Below are 25,022 nucleotides of genomic sequence, written 5' to 3' on the forward strand. Positions count from 1 at the left end.
TTTGAAAGTCACCTGATAAGTGAGCTCCTCAAGGTCTCAGGTGTCAGGAAGTCTCACACGACCCCCTACCATCCGATGGGTAATGGGAGCGTGGAACGGTTTAACCGGACATTAGGTGGTATGATACGTGCGTTGTCTCCTGAAGAAAAAGCTGACTGGCCTAGGCGACTGCAGACGCTGACATTCATGTATAACTGTGCGGTCCATGAGACGACAGGCTTCCCTCCTTTTTACCTGATGGTTGGTCGTGTCCCTCGCCTTCCTGTTGATGTTCTGTTCCACTCTGTCCTCCATGATTCAGTTGTGACAGGTTATGATAAGTATGTGGCATCTCTCGCTGACGATTTGAAAGAAGCGATGGTGATAGCTCAAGACCATGCAAAAAAAGAACAGGGCAGACACGCTCAACTATACAACAGGAGAGTGAAGGGGTCCACCATTGAGATTGGTGACAGGGTACTTCTGGCCAACAAAAAGGAGAGGGGTAAAAAGAAGCTTTCCGACCGGTGGGAGTCAAAAATCTACACTGTGGTGGATGTGAACTCAGAGACGCACACATACAGGATTTGTGACACTGTGTCTGGACAAGAGAGGGTAGTTCACAGGAACCTGCTGATGCTGGCCAATTTCCTCCCTGTGATTGAAGCAAGTGAAATGTCCAGCGTCGCGTCATCCATTCCTGAGTCTCTCTGTGAGACTGAGTCATGCCTTGACGCTGGAAATGACGCTACCTCACCTGTGGATGAAGAAAATTCCCCGTTAACTGATCCAGAACCTGTGGATTCAAGAATGAGGACCGTGGAGTGGGTCACACAGTTGTCTGATTCACCTTTATCGGGGATGCACATCACTGACGTAACTATTGTGACCCCTGACCTCCATGCGGCTTCAGTCTCACCTGATAGCGATGTGTCTGATCAGTTTCTGCCTGGTGACTCTAGGTTTTTGAAGGCTGCAGGTATTGCCCCTCATGCGAGACACCCAGACTGTACTACTGGCAAGGTGACACAGACAGATACTTGCCTCACATCTGACCAGACCTTACCCACTTGCTCTGTCCTCTCTGACGCACACAATCACGTCAAGTCAAGATTTGGTCGTCTGGTTAAGCCTGTGAACAGACTGATACAGACCATGTCTAGGCAAGATGTGACACAGGAGGAGTTGAATGTTAAAGCTACTTATCGACCCATATTCCAGACATTTACTGATTAAGACTTAACTCAGGTAGCCTTTACTGGCATTTTTGCGCTTCTGTGGGGGCTCAACCCCCCCTCCTGTATTGTGAGCTAGTACTGTGCCGTTTATGGGGCCTTACGGGGTGTAGAAGGCACCCTGTTGCCAGTTGATGGATTTTTGTCCCTCCTGAGTTCCTGTAGTCCTCCTGGGTTGTGGAGCCCCTCCCTTTCCCCCTCACAGAAAAGTTTTACATGGCTGAGGTTGAGTCTCGGTTGGACGATTCCACCGACCTATTGTTTGTTTTTCGGTAGAAATTAGGTCTTTAATTAATGAATGTGTGTGTGTGCCTACATGTGTAGGTAATGATACTTGTTCAGTGCGTGCGTGTGTGCGTGCGTGTGTAGGTAATGAGACTTGTTCAGTGTGTGCGTGCGTGCGTGCGTGTATAGGTAATGAGACTTGTTCAGTGTGTGCGTGCGTGTGTGCGTGCGTGCGTGTGTGTGCGTGCGTGCGTGCGTGTGCTTACGTGTGTAGGTAACAGTGTTATTCTGTGTGTTTAGGCGTAAGCCAAAGAAAGACGGGATACCGACATTGTCTGATTGTCGCCCGCAGGTTTGTGGTTTTATTTTATTTTCTAAGGTGTTAATTATAGCAAATGTTGCATGTTTTGTTCCGTCACGGAATGGCGCTTGGAATGTACATTTCAATATTTTACAGATTGTTTGTATCTGGCTTTTTCACTGTAAATGGTTAAAAATGTATATGTAGACAGAAAAGTTTTACATGGCTGAGGGCGTAAGCCAAAGAAAGACGGGATACCGACATTGTCTGATTGTCGCCCGCAGGTTGGAAGGAAAATAAATGAAGCTGTGAACAGTGGAAAAAGTCTCCTCATTGTGCCGACCCAGAACAGTTACATCTGCTTACAGCAGAGCCAATGGGAGGTCCTCTATTCCGCCCATAAAACCCAATAAATAACCATTTAAAAGCGCCAACAATACTCCATTTACATTTCGTGACTTGAATATTAACCAAGTATTAGAGTGATATTGTTTTTATAAGCGCTAAAGCACACAAACTATTTAAAGCGGCGACGTGATCACGACAGTGTTTGCATATGTTTACATCATCGAGTGGTCCGCTGTTTCCTCGCTTCCCTGCTCCTTGGACGCTCATTGTAGTTAATCAATCATGTATCTCACCTTGAAAGTAGATGGCTGAGGATGTAATCCAACAAGTTGGTACACTTTACCAGCCATTTAGGACCCGGAACACGCGAGAACGACACGGAAAGACGCTTGTTCACCCCCTTGCCTTCTCACCCTGTTTCGTCGCAAGGATTGTGAATCGTTCTTCATCTAAATGGGAATATATGAAGATCCCAGGGGTTGGTATCCTAATGAGAGCAGACCTTATACAGTAAGGGATGTTTTATTATGCTTGATGGCTCTCATGAAGTCTGCAGAGAGAAATAATCAGTGATGAAGAACAAAAAAATCTAACATTGTGATGCGTTTTTGTAATTAATGAGCCGCGTATGCTCAAAATGATCAAAATACGTAAATATTAAGTGTTATTATCAATGTGCCCATTACTACATTAGATATATACTTACAGCATGTACAAAACCCTGTTTCCATATGAGTTGGGAAATTGTGTTAGATGTAAATAGAAACGGAATACAATGATTTGCAAATCATTTTCAACCCATATTCAGTTGAATATGCTACAAAGACAACATATTTGATGTTCAAACTGATAAAAAAAATTTTTTGGCAAATAATCATTAACTTTACAATTTGATGCCAGCAGCACGTGACAAAGAAGTTGGGAAAGGTGGCAATAAATACTGATAAAGTTGAGGAATGCTCGTCAAACACTTATTTGGAACATCCCACAGGTGAACAGGCAAATTGGGAACAGGTGGGTGCCATTATTGGGTATAAAAGTAGATTCCATGAAATGCTCAGTCATTCACAAACAAGGATGGGGCGAGGGTCACCACTTTGTCAACAAATGCTTGAGCAAATTGTTGAACAGTTTAAGAAAAACCTTTCTCAACCAGCTATTGCAAGGAATTTAGGGATTTCACCATCTATGGTCCGTAATATCATCAAAGGGTTCAGAGTATCTGGAGAAATCACTGCACGTAAGCAGCTAAGCCCGTGACTTTCGATCCCTCAGGCTGTACTGCATCAACAAACGACTTCAGTGTGTAAAGGATATCACCACATGGGCTCAGGAAAACTTCAAAGACCCACTGTCAGTAACTACAGTTGGTCGCTACATCTGTAAACTCTCCAATGCAAGGCGAAAACCGTTTATCAACAACACCCAGAAACGCCGTCGGCTTCGCTGGGCCTAAGCTCATCTAAGATGGACTGATACAAAGTGGAAACGTGTTCTGTGGTCTGACAAGTCCACATTTCAAATTGTTTTTGGAAACTGTGGACGTCGTGTCCTCCGGACCAAAGAGGAAAAGAACCATCCGGATTGTTATAGGCGCAAAGTGTAAAAGCCAGCATCTGTGATGGTATGGGGTTGTATTAGTGCCCAAGACATGGGTAACTTACACATCTGTGAAGGCACCATTAATGCTGAAAGGTACATAGAGCTTTTGGAGCAACATATGTTGCCTTCCAAGCAACGTTACCATGGACACCCCTGCTTATTTCAGCAAGACAATGCCAAGCCATGTGTTACATCAACGTGGCTTCATAGCAAAAGAGTGCGGGTACTAGACTGGCCTGCCTGTAGTCCAGACCTGTCTCCCATTGAAAATGTGTGGCGCATTATGAAGACAAAAATACCACAACGGAGACCCCGGACTGTTGAACAACTTAAGCTGTACGTCAAGCAAGAATGGGAAATAATTCCACCTGAGAAGCTTAAAAAATGTGTCTCCTCAGTTCCCAAACGTTTACTGAGTGTTGTTAAAAGGAAAGGCCATGTAACACAGTGGTGAACATGCCCTTTCCCAACTACTTTGGCACGTGTTGCAGCCATGAAATTCAAAGTTAAATATTAGTTGCAAAAAAAAAAAAAAAGTTTATGAGTTTGGACATCAAATATCTTGTCTTTGTAGTGCATTCAATTGAATATGGGTTGAAAATGATTTGCAAATCATTGTATTCTGTTTATATTTACATCTAACACAATTTCTCAACTCATATGGAAACAGGGTTTGTATATAAAACCCTAATGGAGGTGTTTGGATGTTTTTTTAAGGGCTTTATAGGCAGAATTGATCGGCTCCCGTGGGCTCCATTGTCGTGGACTTTTGATCGCATTTATTTAATATTTAGAATGCATAAAAAACAAAAAAACACCCATCATCATGTCTCTCATAATGATTGGGAACGATTAAAAAAAAGTGCAGTTCCCCTTTAAAGGGTAACTGTACGACTGCACTAAAGCAAAAATATGCTCAAATGTCGGCTGGTTGCTGGCGAAATCGTACAGCAGTGCAGAGAACGTACTCGCACAGCTGCAAGACCACTTTTACTGTGACCAGTATGAGCAGGAGCACCTCAAAATTCCCCAAAAAGTGCAGTTCCCCTTTATGCAAATATATCAATGTGCAGAAGAAAAACAGTCCCGGAAATGATTAAAATGATCAAAATATGGTAAATATTGAACATATTACATATTGTTATGAACGTGTCTGCTACTACATTACATATAGACTTGCATTGTGTATGTAAAACGTTGCTAGAGGGTTTTAAAGTTGTCTCAGAGGGCTTTGCAGGCTACAAAGGTGACTCCCATCTTTCAAGCATTTTTTATCATCTTTAATATGGTAAATAAAAAAAGACGTGTGTTTTTGTCTCTCATAATGATTGTGAACGTATTTAACAAAATATCAACTTCGCTGTGTGGTATGGGTGACAAAATTGGTTTCCTATCTAACATAGTATCTCACTCATCAAGATATCAAGCAAATTTAAGCAAATGCCGAGGACCAATAAAAAAAGAAAAGGAGCAGGATGAAAATATTGCACGGCCTGCACTTTCAACACACCTGAACAAGACAGACCTGTCATTCTGTAGCAAGAGCATCTCATTGTGCTACAAATAGTAATCAGTACCAAGGCGAGCATGAATATGTGATATCAGCATTGGAACAGACTGGTTTGTTGTATGGGCCTGTGCTGGGAGCTCATTTTGTCTGCATCGCACTACTTACATTTCTGAGGTCCAGTGTTCATCTGCGTGTGGGGGAGAAGCTGGAGGGGGAGGTCACCTGGCCCTGGCAGACAGGCCAGCATTTCACACAGACACTAATGCAACATGGGACACACTTCTCCTTACACTGCAAAGGGAGAGTAAAACAAAGAGGTGGGTGGTTAGTTTGCTGAAGGATACCAATGCAGTGTTTTTATTTCGACAATGCAAACACCTTAAGACAGGGATATTAAAAAAAAATAGTTTTGGGGGCTAAGGACCAGGGGGCTGGACATCTCCCTTCACTATTATTCTTATTTTGTACTTTCTGAGAACCAACATCCTGTACAGTAGACATTTGACCCAAGTGTTCCATGTTTTCTAGCAAGGTTAAAATGTCAATGCAGGGATCTGCCCTCCCTCCCTCCACACATCCCTGCTTAGGAAGTCAAAGTTCCATTACACAGATTCACACTTGCAGTGACATTTGATGCCACTAACAACCTGAATTAAACATCGCACCTCTGAAGTACAGTGAGCCTGAGGGTCTGTGGCTTCAAATGAAGCATCACCACTTCATCGCACCTTATGTTAGTCAGTTAGCAGGACCCGGCTACCTGCCCTTTACCTCGTTGTTCTCGCAAGACCACAGCGGCGCAAATTAATGACTCCTGTACACTTGAAAAGGACACATTTAAGAAACCCGGCACTGACAAGGTAGTGTCTGATTGATACTACAGTCTCGCAAGCATTTGTTTTGGAGGACAATGGAGCTGGTCCAAGATGGAGTGCAGATAAATGAATAAATGAGGCTACAGCTTCAATAAATGCCTGCCACTCTGTGCAATAACCCTGATGTAACAGAGAGGGAGAAAACGTTAGCCATGCTCCACTTGGCTTACCGCTCTTCTACAAACAACACAGATGCTTGCTTAATCAGCACTAAAGAACAGTCAGGGAGCAAATTAAGTCTAAAGAGTTGGTGCCCTCTTATTTTACTGCATGGCATCAGATGAATGCGGCAAGTATGTGCAGACAAACAACTTCCATGAGGAGAGGCAATTACCCACAAAACGGCCTTGGCATGCTCGTCTGCCACGTGGTGATGGCTTAAAAGTGTCTCACTCCTCTGCGGGTAGAAAAGACACAGAGGGAAGGGTGACAAAGTGAAACAGAGAGAGGTGGAAAGATGCAAAGGGCAGGTTGGAGGTTTCGGAGGGTTGGGCTATTGCAGAGGGGGGGAAGGGGAGTAGCTGAACTTCTTTTAAAAAGCAGGAGCTCGAAAAGGTCAGGTCGACAGCTCATTTAAATCCTCCCAGTGAGAGGAGGGGGAACAGCCTTAATGAAGCTGCCACCTTCTACACAGATACCTGAGGGCGTTGCACCTTGGGGTGCTGCAGGGGCACATCAGCAAGGTGGGGGTGGGTGTCAGGGGCTATGGAGTAAATGCTAGATTGGTGGGAGGGAGGTGTAGCTGCTGTCTTGTGATAGATGTGAGGATTTTGGTTAGGGCATTTGATTCCGCATGCCCCTGAGCCACCTCCTCTTCCCCTCCCGAGCCCTGTGATTTACAGCCTGGACCACCATATGGCAGCAATCCCTGCTCTCGATTCACTATGTCACCATGCATTAACTTTAATTGGTCTGATATGTTATTCTTTTCCCCTTAGCCTTGGAAATAGTTTAGGTACACAGTGCCTTGATGTCAGCAGGCAGGATTTCCAGCTCTCATTTATCATGTTGCCAAGATTTCCCATAAAGATATAACTGCAATCTCTCTGACAACAACTGGGGCCTGAGTTTGAAAAAAAAAATAAAAATACCTCGCTGCTTTTGCTCTGGTTTTCAAAACTGAAAATTGTGACACGCCAGTTTGATTTATGTGATGGGTAATACAATTTCAGAGCCAATTGTACCGTACTTGGGCCCACTTCACAACCAAAGCCATGTCCACAAGAATATGGATCGTTTACATAGGGTATCGGGTTAGTTGCAATTAATTAAATTACAGTCATCTTTAGATTTTTAATCACATTACTAAAATGTTTTATCTCTAATATTATTGGGCAAAGGGAGGAGCAGTGAGCGATGAGCTTCTCGTGTAAAATGAGTAGTCTCTTCTCCGCATCTGAGACTCTACTTGGGTTGTTGGCTCGATGAATGTTTTACAAAAACTCACCAATAGCACCATTGGTAAAGGTAGAATGATAGTTTTTCTTTGTAAGAAGGAATTTACCACCGAAGCAGCTCAACCATAGAGTCACACTGCAGCAACAGCTAACGTTAGCAACAAAGATGTTAGCAAATCAGCAAGCCATAGCATGAGCTTTTCACCAAGCTAAACTCAGAGTATACACTCTATATCAGCAAATCTTTGTCTCAGAATCTATGACCTTTTAGACCAGTTTATCTGCAACTTTTTTGTGCTATCCCCCCTCTTCTGCCTGGAGAAAAAAAACAGATGGCCACAGATAATTTCTGGAGAGAAACCAGTATGGATGAAGTGCTAGCTGACCCGAGTTGTGACCTAGGGTGGCCCACTCTTCCACGCACAGCTGCGGGCTGACATGGCTAAGCCCGGGAGAATATCCCCCTATGACTATCTGTTGGCTTCCCGATGGACTGGACTCCCACATTATCTATTTATTTAACAATTTAATAATTATACACACTTGACATCCCTTGCAGTTGAAATGTAAATAGTGACAGCGGGCTCCTTCCACCATGTAAATATTTAGAATGCCTAAAAATATGAGTGGGTATACAAAAATCAGGGAAATTGCAGTTATACAGCACTACAGAATTGATGGCTAAAGAAGCGCTGGGGGCCGTTAGAGGGTTGGGGAGTCGCACCCAAGTCCAGTCATAATTGAATGGCCTAGTGCAGGGGTCGGCAACCCGCGGCTCCGGAGCCGCATGCGGCTCTTTGACCACTCTGATGCGGCTCAGCTGCATACTTACCGACCCCCCCGATTTTCCCAGGAGACTTATGGATCTCAGTGCCTCTCCTAGATAACTCCCAGGGAAAATATAATCCTATTTTCACTCTAATTACTAAATTAAGGGAGTGCCCTGATTGCACTGTAGTAATTGTTCTCTATAGCATTTACAAACAGCGTGCCAGCCTGGCCACATGTTGAATGTAGCTTTTACTTGCACACATAGGAGACAGCAAAGCATACTTAGTCATCAGCCACACAGCTTACACTGACGGTAGCCGTATCAAACAACTTTAACACTGTTACGTTACAAATATGCGCCACACTGTGAACCCACACCAAAAAAGAATGAAAAACACATTTCTGGAGAACATCCCACCGTAACACAACATAAACACAACACAACCAATACCCAGAATCCCATGCAGCCCTAACTCTTCCGGTCTAGATTATACACCCCCGCTACCACCAAATTCCCCCCCCGCCCCCCCTCCGTGCGTTGGTTGAGCGGAAGAGTTAGGGCTGCATGGGATTCTGGGTATTGGTTGTGTTGTGTTTATGTTGTGTTACAGTGCAGATGTTCTCCAGAAATGTGTTTGTCATTCTTTTTTGGTGTGGGTTCAAAGTGTGGCGCATATTTGTAACATAACAGTGTTAAAGTTGTTTTATACGGCTATACCGTCAGTGTAAGCTGTGTGGCTGCTGACCTAGTACGCCTTGCTGTCACTTACGTGAGCAAGCTGAAACTGCATTCTACATGTGGTCAAGCAGGTACACTGTTTGGGCAGGCTGTAGAGGGCACCAAAAGCAGTGCCATCACGCCCTGATATTCGGGAGTCTCCCGGAAAAAATGAGAGGGTTGGCAAGTATGACGCGATCAAGCGCCATTTATTCAAAACTCGCGGGCCGCACTAACATCAAATTTCCACAATAAAGTGCGTGCTGGTGCGTGTGTCTGAGACCCCTGGTTAACATAGCACAAAGCATTTAAGCGTTGTATGCGGTGTTTTTCATTTTAAATTTTACAATTTTTTTTGTGGCTCCCATTATTTTCTTTAATTTGTGAAACTTGCCAAAATGGCTCTTTGAGTGGTAAAGGTTGCCGACCCCTGGCCTAGTGTAAGTACTCCCCTTTTGAAAGAACACACATACATCAACTCACTACAGGTGAAAATCAACCACAAAGCCATCAATTCGCCTCCTTCTTGTGTTCCCCCACAGCGCCCCTGAATGTCAAACAGCGATGCAGTGAGGAGTGCGACGGCAAAGGTCAGCCTATGGTAATGTCCCAGCTGACACGCTGCCTTACAGTTCAAAGCCGGGAGGGAGAGGAAACCCAACTGTCCGTAGCAGCACCACTGTCAAAGCTACTTGTACATATTGAGCACACACACACTGACATTTTTAACAGTGCCAGACTTGGGCACGATTCCCTCTGCCTCCTCTTTGCTGACCTGCACTCACACAACTCTAAGGCATTTGAGCTTTGACCCATTTGTGCATGTCATCACTTCATTATACAACAGTGTATTACTGCAACTTCCTAACTATGTGGCTTATTCCCAATTGTTATATAACTATTGTGCAAAATGGTGGTTATCATTGAATAAGCGTTAGTTATATGGCACATACGCAGCATGCACGCATGTGTCCGTGTGTGAGCGCGCGCAGAGGGCTTTGACTTTGTGTATTTTGCAAAGAGGTGGCTATTAATAACTGGTGGGAAGAATGATCACATTAATTACAGTTGCACTCCAAATTATTCAACCCCCATGAACAAATTATGTATGCAGACTTCACTTAGCAGACTCATTCATATAAGTAACTAAGCTAGTGTGAGTGAACATCATGTAGATTTATCTGTTTACATCATGTGGTTAAGTACTGTTCTGCTTGCCACGGTACAGGTTGGAAATAGCTAGGAGTGGGTATCGAATCCGGTCCTTTTTTTCTGACACAGAATGAATCCCGCTAGTCCTACCAGGCACAGATTCACGTAAATCCTAAGGTTGCCATGTTATGGTACCTGGGGTTGCGTGTGACGTCACATCCAGACGGCTGTAACTAGGGATGTAGCAATGAATGGTTTTAATGATATAACCACAGAAAAACTCTCCACGGTTAGTATTACAGTTTTAAATAAAATGATCCAAAAAACGTGATTGATAACGGCACTTTGATATGCTCATGGACTGACTGGCGCTAGATCGCTAGCAAAAATACCTACAGTACATGAAAACAAGAGACATAAACCCATTTCCCCACTACGAAACAACATACCTCATTCTAAACTTGTATAAACACATTGCTGTCTGAACACCTAAGCTATTCAATTGTGCACATTGAACCTGAAAGTTGTGCTGTCAAAGAGTAGAACAACTAAAGAGTGAATGCCCGCCAGAAATAATAAATAATAATTGTATTTGAAACACACTTTAGATTTAAATAAGCCTTAAAGTGGGCAGCACTGGGTTAGTGATGGTGCCTCACAATAATATAGTCCTGGGTTCGATCCCCGGGCTTGGGGTCTTTCTGTGTGGACTGTGTGGGTTCCCTCCAGGTACTCCAGCTTCCTCCCACCTACAAAGCCATGCACCTGGGGATAGTTTGATTGGCAAAACTAAAATGTCCCTAGTGTGGGAATGTGAGTGTGAATGTTGTCTATCTGTGTTGGCCCTGCAATGAGGTGGCGACTTGTCCAGGGTGTACCCCGCCTTCCGCCCAAATGCCGCTGGGTTAGGCAGCAGCCATCACAGCGACCCCAAGAGGGACAAGCGGTAGAAAATGGATGGATGGAAGTCTTAAAGTGCCTAAATACAATCCAATATTTAAAACCATAAAAGCTTAGATAAAAAAACAGATAAAATACTAGGAGGGCAGCACGGTGGCAGAGGGGTTAGTGCGTCTGCCTCACAATACGAAGGTCCTGAGTAGTCGTGAGATCAATCCCGGCCTCGGGATCTTTCTGTGTGGAGTTTGCATGTTCTCCCCGTGACTGCGTGGGTTCCCTCCGGGTACTCCGGCTTCCTCCCACCTCCAAAGACATGCACCTGGGGATAGGTTGATTGGCAACACTAAATTGGCCCTAGTGTGTGAATGTGAGTGTGAATGTTGTCTGTCTATCTGTGCTGGCCCTGCGATGAGGTGGCGACTTGTCCAGGGTGTACCCCGCCTTCCGCCCGATTGTAGCTGAGATAGGCTCCAGCGCCCCCCGCGACCCCGAAGGGAATAAGCGGTAGAAAATGGATGGATGGAATACTAGGACTAAAACAATATCAGTAATGCATAAGAAACATGCAACATAGTGGCTTTTCTAACAATTTATTTTAGTTATTTAAAAAATCGAAACATTTCAGTGTGTGTAGAAGTACTTTTTGGGCACATTCAAGAATATTGCAATTATAATAACGGTGCTAATTTTGATCATGATAACCGTGACATAAAATGTTCATATTGTTACATCCCTAACACTTGGCCATCACTCTAGCAGCACTGAGAGCAAACTCAGTCAAACTTCTTTCAGGTAATGTTGCAAATTTCAATGCCAACAATGCAATTGACTCAGAAATATGATGATAAAACAAGATATGACAACTGGACAGCAGTTCTCATAATCAGATCATTTTTCAATGTTGCAATACAAAATGTTATTTTGTTATTAAAAACAATTCATGTTTATTAAGACACACAAAAGTACCATTGGCACCATTGAGTACCGGTATTGATTACCAAGTACCAGGAATTGGTACCGTATTGGTTCAACTGCGGTGTAAACTAATGGGGATCCTTAATAAACCCTGACAAGTGGAATGGTTCCGAGTCGTAAATTTTAACCCCTAATGACGGATTTCCTACTGGGAAAGTTGGAGAGTCCTCATCACCCTCGAATTGGCTTCAAAAATGGCTGCTCTAAATGTAAATGTAAACTATAGTAAACGCTTCTGTAATACCTGTTACAAGCACTTCTACTAATTTTTGTTGCATTAAATCAGTCATATACAATGTATTGTTAGACGTTTACACATTTGGTAATGTTACTGTAATGTAAATTAAATATTCTCATGTGTTTTAAACATTCGACATTGCTAGCAATAGCGTCTGTGTTTCCTCTTCATCCACCATGTTTTGAAGGTTGCAGAAGGACTACATATATTTTCCATAAATTGTTTATATTCAAATAAGGAAAGGGCATGAATAGCTTTCGTGGATGTGGCCATCTTGATTTCTGACCCCTGGTAACTGGAACGATCATGACTCGACTGTTATTTCCAGCTCCGATTTCCAACTTCCGAAGTTGATGGAGCGCACTATTAGTTTTACAGGCAAGATGAGAAAAGCCGCATCAACAATGGAGGACATTGCGCATTCCATGACCTTTCTTCTTGACAAGCTAGGTTTGAGAAAATGCAAGTAGCATGACTGAACTTCACCGGGCTACACTCGGAGGTGTTCCCAATATCATAGCAAAGTCAGTGAAACGGATGCAGATTTCAGGCTGGCTTTGCGGTCTCTGGCACCTCTCTGCAGGTCATAGTCTGCACTTGACTGACTTGGCTGCAGGCTTCTTCTTGTTCTGACGATAAAAAATATAAATGTGGCCGACAATAGAGGTTTTATTACTGTGTTCTTTGAAACATCCTAATGGGCAGGGACAGACATGAAATTAACTTGTCAAGGGTTTTCAGACGCAATTTCAGATTGTGGCATGTGGACATGCTGTTTTTGGTAGCCCAAAATTTAAAAATCATTATACAGGGATATATTGGACAGCTACTAGGGCACCTGTGTTAAATACCAGCTGATACAGGGGCCGGGGAAGCAGGGAAGTGGTTAGTGAGAGTTGAATGAGATGTGTGTGTGTGTGTAAATGGTAAGGGTAAATGGGTTATACTTGTGTAGCGCTTTTCTACCTTTAAGGTACTCAAAGCGCTTTGACACTATTTCCACATTCACCCATTCACACACACATTCACACACTGATGGCGGGAGCTGCCATGCAATGACACAACGGACGTGACGAGGTTGGTAGAAGGTGGGGATGGAACCAGGAACCCTCAGGTTACTAGCACGGCCACTCTTCCAACCGCGCCACGCCGTCCCCCTGTGTGTGTGTGTGATATGTTGGCAGTCCACGCTATTTCGCTGCAAGGCCTAGGCACAACAGTGTGCATCAAATGGCAGTAGGGATTGGGGGATGGGCGAAGACGTTTCCGCAGCGGTGCCGTTCAGCACTCGTTATGCATCCACAGCAAATCCGGGGTAAACCATGTTAACTACTAACCACTAAGCTAGAGCTCTTGAATGTAAACAGAGGTGGGCGGATCGATACAATTGACAGAAACAATACTACATATAGTTATTATTACGGTTGATATTACTGTGATTGGATCGACATTTTTTATTATTACAAAATATGTTGTCATATTTGTTATTGTTCACAAACTCAGGAAATAAATCCCTGGACAAAGGACAGTTTTAAGGGCAAAAACCAAAAACCAAAAAAAATCAGAGCCTATACTAGGCTATTAGACGGCATGTTAATAGCCAAACTAAGCTAGCTCGAAACTCCAAGAAATAAGTGCTTAGTAAAGTTTAAGAAGTGTATATTTGGAGTGCACTATTACATAATATAATGTTGCAGCAAAAAGTAAGCAGTTTTAACAGGAAACTAACAAGTAGATTAATAAGAATCTAGAGAGAGGATAATATAACAACAAATCAGAATCAGAATCAGAATAGTTTTTATTGCCATTGTTTTAGAACGGGTTCACAAACTAAGAATTTTTCTTGGTGCAATCGTGCAACATAAAACACATAACACAGAATAGGTAATACAATTAGCTGTGCCTGAGCTATCAGATCTTATTATTGTTCATGTGCCTGATGGCCGAGGGGGAAAAACTGTTCAGGTGGCGGGAGGCGTGGGTCTGGATGGACCGTAGTCTCCTGCCTGAGGGGAGAGGGGAGAATAGTTTGTGTTAAGTGTTAAGTGTGTCAGCATTGTCATCAGTACATGACATATACGAGGATTATTGGATTGATCCATGAATTCGTAGTGTCGATATTAAGGGTCGTATCTAGGGGTATAAAAATTAATCGGTACAAATCGATAACCAATCTACAAAACCCAAAACCAGTGAAGTTGGCACGTTGTGTAAATCGTAAATAAAAACAGCATACAATGATTTGCAAATCCTTTTCAATTTATATTCAACTGAATACACTGCAAAGACAAGATATTTAATGTTCGAACGGAGAAACAATTTATTTTTGCAAATAATCATTAACTTAGAATTTAATGGCAGCAACACATTGCCAAAAATTTTGCACAGGGGCATTTTTACCACTGTGTTACATGGCCTTTCCTTTTAACAACACTCAGTAAACCTTTGGGAACTGAGGAGACCAATTTTTGAAGCTTTTCAGGTGGAATTATTTCCCATTCTTGCTTGATGTACAGCTTAAGTTGTTCCAACAGTCCAGGGTCTCCGTTGTCGTATTTTCATATTGCGCCACACATTTTCAATGGGAGACAGGCCTGGACTACAAACAGGCCAGTCTAGTACCCTCACCCTTTTACTACGAAGCCACGCTGTTCTAACACGTGCAGAATGTGACTCGGCATTGTCTTGCTGAAATAAGCAGGGACGTCCATGAAAACTACATATGTTGCTCCAAAACCTGTATGTACCTTTCAGCATTAATGGTGCCTTCACAGATCTGTAAGTTACCCATGCCTTGGGCACTAAACCACCAGATGCTGGCTTTTGAACTTTACGCCTATAACAATCCGGATGGTTCTTTTCCTCTTTGGTTCAGAGGACATGAAGTTTCCAAAAATAATTTGAAATGTGGACTCGTCAGACCACAGAACACTTTTCCACTTTGCATCAGTCCATCTTAGATGAGCTCGGGGCCATCGAAGCCGGCGGCGTTTCTGGGTGTTGTTGATAAACGGCTTTCCCTTTGCATAGTAGAGTTTTAACTTGCACTTACAGATGTAGTGACCAATTGTAGTTACTGACAGTGGTTTTCTGAAGTGTTCCTGAGCCCATGTGGTGATATCCTTTACACACTGATGTCGCCTTTTAAAGCAGTACCACCTGAGGGATCGAAGGTCACGGGCCTTGCCACTTACGTGCAGTGATTTCTCCAGATTCTCTGAACCTTTTGATGATATTACGGACCGTAGATGGTGAAATCCATAAATTTGCAATAGCTCATTGAGAAATGTTGTTCTTAAACTGTTCGACAATTTGCTCACACATTTGTTCACAAAGTGGTGACCCTCGCCCCATCCTTGTTTGTGAATGACGGAGCATTTCATGGAAGCTGCTTTTATACCCAATCATGACACCCACCTGTTCCCAATTAGCCTGTTCACCTGTGAGATGTTCCAAATAAGTGTTTGATGAGCATTCCTCAACTTTCTTTTTTGACACCTGTGCCAGCATTTTTTTAAAATGTTGCAGGCATCAAATTCCAAAAGAGCTAATATTTGCAAAAAACCACGTTTCTCAGTTCGAACCTTAAGTATCTTGTCTTGTCTTTTTTTTTTCTTCCAAGATGGCGTTGCTGTAATGGCTGCTGTTGGCAGGAGCTCTGTGCTCTTCTTGTGTCATCCTTTTGTGTTTCCATCTTGTTTTCATGTGTTATTATATATATATATATATATATATATATATATATATATATATATATATATATATATATATATATATATATATATATATATGTAACAGGGTCAATTATGTCTTGTAAATAATGTATTTTATAATGCTTTATTATTGTTATAATTACACAAAATGTGTAAGTTACATGTAAATACCTGGATATTGTTCAATGTTTTGTCAATGTGGAACCATTGTCTCGTTGTCCCTCCTATTGCAATAATTACTGTGACACCTGTCTTTTTATATGCGTTGGACACGCCTTCCAACTTCCCTTTTGTCCACGATAACGGGAGAGGTAGGCGTGCATGCGACGACAGAAATATTGTCATGTTAAGAATTTAAGTTCACTATCTTTTTCTGTATTATATTTGTGTAGGGACTTGACGATGGAAACAAAGTTATTGACGACAATTGTATGTTCTGTATTGTCAGGTATGTTTATTTCACTGTTGTACGCCCTTTTGTCCACGATAACGGGAGAGGGACTTGACGATGGAAACAAAGTTATGGGTGAGGGCCGACATCCGGGCAACTGAGCTACATACGGGTTCTTCGAGCCATAGCAACCAGACTGGCGTTGAAAACAAACCGTTGCCATTACTCTTTAACCTGTCGCCCTACGCTGGTTAAACCCGTCATTCTGCCTCCAAAATGCCGAAAAACGGTGTTGTTTTTGGTTGTGCTAACCACAACTGGAAACAGGGAAAACAAAGGTTGTATTTTGTTCTGCCAAAGCGTGATAAAAGCCCACAGAGACGAGACAAATGGCTCGCCGCTTTACACTGGGAAAACGAGGACGGTTCTCACTGGAGTCCCCCAAAGTCCCGGGTCGTGTGTTCGGATCACTTTGTTTCTGGTAAATATAAGGAACAAAAATCCACCTTCTTAACCACAACTTGGCTATACGTCCGTGCTAATGTTGTACTTGTTGAATTTGAACCTTATAACGTTCGACAGCTGAAGTTGTTGTTGTACAAAAATAACATGCGGTATATACTATATAGTCTATAGCCTAGCTAGCTATTTTCGAAAAACGGACAACGAGAGGATACCAAAGGCAGCGTTAAGATGGACACCACCGGGAAAACGTAAGCCAGGGCGGCCAAAAAACACCTGGCGAAGAACAGTTGAAGTGGAGCTGAAAGAGATGAAGCTTACATGGGGCGAGGCACAGAGACGAGGACAGCAGCGAGATGAATGGCGTCGAGTCGTCGAAGCCTTATTTCCCATCCGAGAAGAAGAGGATTAAGTTAAGTAAGTAATATACTATATAGTCTATAGCCTAGCTAGCTATTTTCGAAAACCGGTTTCGTTTAAATTTGCACTTAACAGTTGGGTTTTTAAAAACCAATAAACCCTATAATTTTCATGTTGCCATTCAATACATGTAGCCCTCAAATCTCTCAATATTTTATACACTAACACTTGATCTTGTTGTTAACTTCCGCGTCTCTTTCTTAGTAGCGCGCAGGCTAAGCTAACTAGCAAGCTAAGCTAAGCCTGAGAAGCTTTAAAGTTCACTGAGACGAGTCTGACACAAATAATACATTTTCGTTTTTTCACACGATATGCGAATACGTAAAAATGCGTAAATGAAGGATTTAACGCCGACTTCCAAGCCACAACGCTCGTTAAATGCTTTTTCTGTCAATGCTGTGTTCGCTGTGAGCTGGTTTGTTTTCAACGAATTCCCGGTTGCTAGGGGATTGGTAGGCGGAAGTGACGTAGGTCCGCCCTCACTCATTGACGACAATTGTATGTTCTGTATTGTCAGTAAAGTGCAGCTGAGCAATCCATGGTGTTGGTCGTGTTCCATTAAAGACACACAACGCAGAGGAAAAGACCACCGGTTACACTTGGTGCCGTACGACCCGTTGCATCGCCGACCAGTGCTCGTCTGGTGCCCGGGAAAGCTGCTGGAGTTCCCGCCCGCTGCACTCGGCTGCTCCTCCCTCCCTCTCCCTTCCTGTCGCCGAGGACAACGGCGCGCGCTCCCGCGTGCGCGCGAGGTGTGCTGACATATCACGCTGTTTTAAAGTGTGTGCGCGTGATTTAAGCTCGTTTAGGTTTGTGCTGGTGACTTTATAATATCCAGCTGGTACATTTTATGAACATTTTTGTGACAGATAGTCCTGTCATAGCAGAAAAAAAAGTGGTGAATGGGCAAGCCTGTTTGTACGAGTGTTTATTGAAGCCTTTTGATGGTGTTTTATTTTCTGTTCATCTATTAATCGGTGTGGGCTTATGAGAGGCTTGATACGCCCTAATAGCACAGGGGGGGGAATTTTTTTTTCTTCCCTCATGCTACAGTGCTGTGCTATGTATTGATTTGTCAGGGGCTATTTACGGTGGGCTTTACAGTGAGTTTGTTTTTTTTATGTGTCAACTTGTGTCACTATTGTCCTTGTTTTGCTATACTGCCTTCGTGGGGATTTCTCTTTGTTGTTATAGTGAAATATTTGCATAGTATTCGAGATTCCTACTATGGCTGGTCGTGGGCATAATGTCACATTTGGAATGGGGAGGGGTAGGTTGGTGTCAAGCAGTCCTAGCTTCATGATAGACCAACCAGTTTTTAACCCGCTACTGACCCCCATCTCTAGCTCTACGCCAGTTACTTAAGCAGTGCGTGAACCCACACAAGTCATATCTGTTGATGCTTTTGGAACTTTAGCTAAACAGATAGGAGACAACATCTCTGCCAACATCAGCATGATGCACCAGCCAAGTGCATTTCAGCCTCAGTCCACCGCTGTGAGCCCTTCCTCCAGGCATGATGGTTCGCCACAAGTGAAAGTTGTTGTGCAGCCTGACGTCAAAGCACCACCTTACTTTAGGGGTGATAATGCTGATGTGTTCTCAATTCATGAATGGGTAGACATGATGAAATGTTACTTAAATAGAGTAAAATGGGAGAGTCCTCCTGAAATGCTTGAGCTAATTATGTCCAGACTAACAGGCAAAGCGAGGGATGTTGTAAAGGTGTCGCTGCGCAGCCGCCCTGAACTGAATACAGCTGACCTGCCCACTGCAGTGTTTGACATTTTGAAAGGTAACTTCAGTGAGCTATCATATTCTAACTTGCCTATGAAAGACTTTTACTGCACTATTTCCCATTCTGGTGAGAGTGCTATGGACTACTGGATCCGTCTTAACAAGTCCATTGATGCTGCTGATGAGTGTCTCCATAGGCGGGGCAAATCTGTTGAGGACCCCAGTGCTGAAGTTGTCATGATGTTTATTAACCACTGTCCTGACCCTCATCTTGCCTTGTTGTTTCAACTAAAGACGCCTGAGCAGTGGACTGCAGCTGAGGTTCAGGAGCGTCTGGATGCTCACATAAGAAAGGTTAAAACGACAGCAGCCCAGTCTCAATGTGTGATGGGCTTGTCAGCTTACAATCAAAGCCCAGTGACTGATTATTCTTCTCCGCAGGCCGTCTCGGTAGCACGCCAACAGTTGTTGCTTTCTGTTCCTCAACCTTCCCCTGGCCTTTCCTGCAGTCAGCCTCCTGATGCACTTGTGGCTGTCGCACATCAGTCCACCTCCCCATTCCACCCATCTTCTGCTGTCAATGTGGCGCCGGCCGCTTTTGACCCACCAGCTAACGACCCTGGTGCTCAAGTTGTGGCCATGTTTGATAAGGTTCTGTCCTTGTGCAATGCATCTTTGGCTAACAATCAAAGACCAGGAGGCCAAAGGTCAGGCACCCGTCAGACTGGTCAACCCAGAAACCATCAAAGTTCTGTGGCAGTCACGTGTCGAGTATGTACTTCCAGTGAACATTCAACTCATGCACACTGTAAGCTCTACAGATTGTGCCTCAACTGTTTGAGACCTGGTCACATGAAGCGTGAGTGCCCACAGGCCTCACATTCCCCGGCTATACCGCCATCTTTTCCACCCAATGCTGATTTAAACTAACCCGCCTGTGTAGTGAGAGGGGTAGCATGGGCGATGCTAGTAGCACCCTCAGTGAAAATGAAGATGTGCAATTGACCTATATGAACTGTTGTAGTAGCCTTTCTGATGACAAAACAGTGATTGTTGTGGGTTCCCATAGAGTGGAAGGAGCTAGTGAGTTGTTTTATGCTCCAGTGTCCGTGGGGGGGCCAGTCTGTTTTAAGAGGGATGCTTGATTCAGGTAGCATGTCATGCACGCTAAATGTGGAGGCGGAGTCAAAGCTTAGAGCTGTTGGGCTACTCCTCCTGTGCTGGAGAAGGTGGTCCTTGTTGGCTGTGGTGGCCTTATGACACAACCCAGGTGCATTTATGACCTTGAAATTGAAGTTTATGGGTCTAAGTTCATTGTGCCTACTTTACTTGTTCCAGGGCAGAAAGATGAGATGATCATTGAGACCAATGTCACAAGACCCATTATACAGGCAATGAAGTCTGATAATAGGTACTGGCAACTGGTCTGCTCCAATACTTCTGACCCCAATTGTGAACAGTTTCTTGGACTACTCAGCTGCATTACACGCTGGTCTGGTCCCGAAATGCCTGAAAAAGTTGGTACAGTCAAGCTAAGACAATCTGTCACTCTTGCACCTCAGGGAGAGTCTCTAGTTTGGGGGAAGCTGCCCAGCAGTGCTCCTGTGTCACCTGGGAGCACTGTCATTGTGGAGCCCACCTCTTCCCGTTCAACCCCTAGAGACATCATTGTTGGGCGGGTCGTGACACCCATGTGGGGTGATCGTTGGGTCCCAATGAAGATCTTGAACCCAACAAAGAGACCTGTGACACTGCGCCGTAACGCCAAGGTAGCAGATGTTTTTCCTTGTACTGCAATGGAAGACCTTCCTTTGTCACAGAGTGTGTGTATGCAGCAGACCTGTGAGGGAAGTATTGTCAGTAAAGTGCAGCTGAGCAATCCATGGTGTTGGTCGTGTTCCATTAAAGACACACAACGCAGAGGAAAAGACCACCGGTTACATATATATATATATATATATATATATATATATATATATATATATATATATATATATATATATATATATATATATATATATATATATATATATATATTTTTTTTTTTGCCTTTTGGTTCAGGACCCTTTAGGACTGTGCGACAAGGGGTGGCACTTGTGTGACTTCTGCGGTGCTTTTTTGTGGACTCTGGATCTGCCTCCCAGGAGCCTTTTGGCCATGGAGACTAGCTGCTGGGTCTCTGCCACACCAGAGTCCGTTTGGAGAGACTGGAGGAGATGTGGATGGAGAGACAGGGCTGCGGAGCTAGTGCTGAGTGCCGGGACGGACAAGCTTCACAGTGTCTTGGCTGAATGAGCAGGTATCGGACACCTCGGTCTCCTTAGACGTATCCTTGCTCATCCATGCGGACTGGACACTGGCCGAGTTAGTGGGCGGCCGAGAGTGGAGTCGGCTCTCTTGGTTGCTTTGTTGGGTCTGCTCCTGTCTCTGGCCATGCTCCCTCCATCCCAGCAGACGATGGCGTGGAACACCGCAGTGGCCACCACAGTGTATATGTTTCTTTTACTTTTTATTCATAGCTTTATGTAGAAGTGGCTGGTTTCATCAGCTCTGCTCTTTTAATGTCTTTAATGTCCTTTGTGTTTTTTGATGTTGGATGTTTTCCCTCTTACACACATGTAAGAGGGATCTGTGCTATTGCTATGAGTTTTTTTTTTCTTGGCCTCACTTTTTTATCCATCTGACCATCGTAATTATGAAACAAAAGACACAGCACAACGGCCAATCAGAGTCGAACCTTTAATGCCCCACTACTGGGTATGCGGAAATAAACAGAATCATAGATTTGTGCTAAGAACAGATTCTAAATGCGGAAAGCAGCAGAAATTGGCACAATGTGACTGAGATTCGGTCATTGAGAAGAAAAGGGGAAATCATTTTTACCGAGCACTGGACAAACACTCACCTCCATGGAGTCTTGCCAGCACTCTATACACGGCAGCCCTGCAAGGTGCACTGTTCTGGGGCCATTTCTGTGCTTGCCTCCGGGACTCACGGCCACCTCAAACTACCAAACTAACTCCAAAATACAGAGCCGAACATTTCCTAAATGACTTCTACGTGTCAGGTGATGTTTCTTTGCAAATATGATGACTAATTGTCGCCATAAAGCTGTGTGAAAAACACCTGCTACTACTGCAGCCAGTTGTGCACGTGACCACCAATTAAACATCTTCATTGGTAAGTTCATAATAACTTGACATATTCTAATACTACAGTTGGACTACTGTATTGTTATAACACCTCTCTACTTGATTCACAGCTTGCGTTTTTCTGTATTTAATTGTTGCTACTTGAGCAAAAAGCTTTTCCAAAAGTGTTTTGTTTACATCTTCTTTTATTAAAGTTTATGGACTGCAATGCACTGAAGTTAGTAGTTCCACTATTTGTTCATAATTAATACAGGGACTATCAGGACATTGTTCTGACCTGATATATGATACACAAACTTGTTACCCACCATGCAAAGATCCCATCTGCATCGAACCGTATCGGACCGAATCGTATCGCATCAAATCATAATGTTTTAAAATGTATTGTTAGTGAATCATATCGTAACTAGATTCATATCGGATCGCCATTTACGGTGAAGATGCACACTCTTAGTACCGTATATGATCAATGCTAGAGTGATCTGATTGATATTTTCATTTTCGTTGTTGTTTTTGTTAATGTTTACAAATTCAGGGAATAATTCTGTGGACACAGGAGGACTTTGATTTTTTTCTAAATGAGTGATTGGAGTTTTTCCAGGTGTGTTTAGTTACTGTGTACAATTGACTTTAGTGTTGAGAAAATAACAACTGTAAATTATGCGATATGTTATATCAATGTTATTGTTATAATCTAGGAGCCTTCATAACCGGTTTTGAAATGGTTTTATCATCATTTACGTAATAAAAACTATATTTTGATATTTATCGTAATCAGAGGAGACTGCAATACTTATTGCAAAATAGATTTTAGGCCATATCGCCTATCCCTGTTCTGAACCCTCCAGCCATCAGCCCCACAGAAAAAGAAAAGGCTTAGCAGTCTTTGTGATGCAGAAACACAGGCCGTTCTGTCCTGTGTGGAAACTACATCTGGTGGGGACTGGGCCTGAGCCAGCTGAGCTGGGCTACAGCGCAAGGACTGGTTCAGGAGTTTAGCCAGGCATCTCACACTATCAGCCTCATGCAGACAGTCAGCAAACGGTTCTCAGTCGGCAAGTCGCCATCGGCTACTTACAGAAATATAAAATCATGCAAATAAATGTGCCGCTTGCATTTTGGCCAAATAAAAGCGAGACAACAAAGTAGGACTTAAGCAAGGGATGTCTTGTGCTCTGTCAAACTGTTCCCATAAAAGCTGACCTATTTTCTTCTCCTTATTGAAAATAAATAACAAAAAAATAATTAAGTACCGTATTTCCTTGAATTGGCGCAGGGAATATAGTATTCGCACGTCTAGAATTACTGCCGGGTCAAACTCGTTTCTCAAAATAATTAACGCATGCTTGGCCTTATCGCCGGTTTATTATTGAAGCCGGATCAAATTCGTTTCGCAAAATATTAATTTTATTATCGCATGTCTATAATTTTCACCAGGTCAAACTCGTTTCGCAAAATATTTAGCATATGGCTAGAACTTCCACCGGGTCAAATTCGTTACGTCACGAGTGACGCATCTGTCCTCATTTTCAAAATGGAGGAAGCTGCTTTCAGTAGTTTACAATCGCACAAAGGAAAAAAGATAAAGAGCTATTCAGTAGGATTTAAGGTCCAAGCTATTGAATACCGGTACAGTATGCTAAAGAGAACAGTAAGCAGCTATGTTTTATTAATATACCGTAGCTGCGTGTGTGAAATACTGTATAAGTCATTAAATGACTCCCGCCTCTTGGTGGTAGAGGGCGCTGCCGCGCTAGTGATCCTTCTTGCGACTTCCGGTAATGCAGAAGAAGTGAACACACGCAGCAAGAGATTTTTTTTTTTTCCTTTTAACAAGGAGGATTACATACCGGTATCTAAAATAAAACAGTTTTCTAAACTGGACTTTCAATCGAAGCAGGAGGTAATAATTAAAGGAATATCTTCATCGAGACAGAGACTTTTAAAACGGAAAAAAGAAAATAATGAAGACTTCTATAAACAAGTTATGGATGCTTTTGGTCGGAAGGAGCTGCAAATGGACTCCATTTATAAGTACAGGTAAGACCATAATAACGTTTTTTTAAATTAAATGTGCTTTTCATGATGGTATGCTTACATCACACTCAAAGCGCACGCCTAAATTTTATGGATTCCTTTTGGTAAACGCCGGAGTGAGAAGAGGTTTTAAAATAATTACCGCATGCACGGCCATCCCGCCAGTTTACGGTAAACGCAGGAGTGACAGGAGGTTTTAAATTAATTAACGCCCCTGCGGCTATTCAAGGAAATACGGTAAACGCTTAAAAAGAGAAGAAACATCAGAGGTAAAAGTCGTTCAGGAAATAAGATCAACTGAGTCCAGAATCATGACATGGGAAATCAAACCGATAAATTTGTCAGCATTTCTAAAGAAAGAAAGCAAAAACACTTTAGTATAATCACATACCCAGCAATAACAACAACACAAAAAGGTTAAGAAAGGGTCTTTGGTGCAATATTTGCAGCTTTCTATACTAATTAAAAGCTAGAGTAATTAGGACAACCAAGTAACCATGTTGTTCAGTGCTTGTGCTGGAGAGAAGAATGGTGGGGAAAGCAGGCTGATGGTTTTTTAATTGCATGTTTACCCCCAGGTTATGGGTCTGAAATAGAGCTAAGAAAAAAGTAGAAATTCAATACAACTTGAGTGTGTTGATTCTCCCGGGGGCAGAAGGAGAAATTACTTTTCTTGCGAACCGGCTACGTAAACAGGAAATAAAGAAAGAAAAGGAGCAGGAGAATTTTTATTTTTTCCCCCAAAAAGAAAGGAAAAAAGAGCTTTGGCTTCTGAGCAATGTTAGCAAGAAATGACACATTGCAATGACCAAAGTCAGGCTTTTCAAACAAAAGTGCTTAAAAAGAATTGCTAGCTGCTACATTAGTAGAAGGCCTCAGCAGCA

At 43.1% G+C, this 25,022-nt stretch overlaps 1 protein-coding gene across 2 annotated transcripts in view; it reads right to left on the minus strand.

The window, feature by feature from the left end:
• Positions 1-25,022, minus strand: part of LOC133650690 (protein FAM222B-like) — a 121,671-nt gene that overhangs the window by 32,255 nt on the left and 64,394 nt on the right. For both annotated transcript variants that reach the window (XM_062048238.1, XM_062048239.1), the window contains exon 2: positions 5,366-5,491. In XM_062048238.1, coding sequence (XP_061904222.1) covers positions 5,366-5,447 — 82 coding nt within the window. In that variant the 5' untranslated portion in view covers positions 5,448-5,491. The remainder of the gene's footprint in view (positions 1-5,365; positions 5,492-25,022) is intronic.

The sequence above is a fragment of the Entelurus aequoreus genome, linkage group LG05 (genome assembly GCF_033978785.1).
Source record: "Entelurus aequoreus isolate RoL-2023_Sb linkage group LG05, RoL_Eaeq_v1.1, whole genome shotgun sequence".
NCBI lineage: Eukaryota > Metazoa > Chordata > Actinopteri > Syngnathiformes > Syngnathidae > Entelurus > Entelurus aequoreus.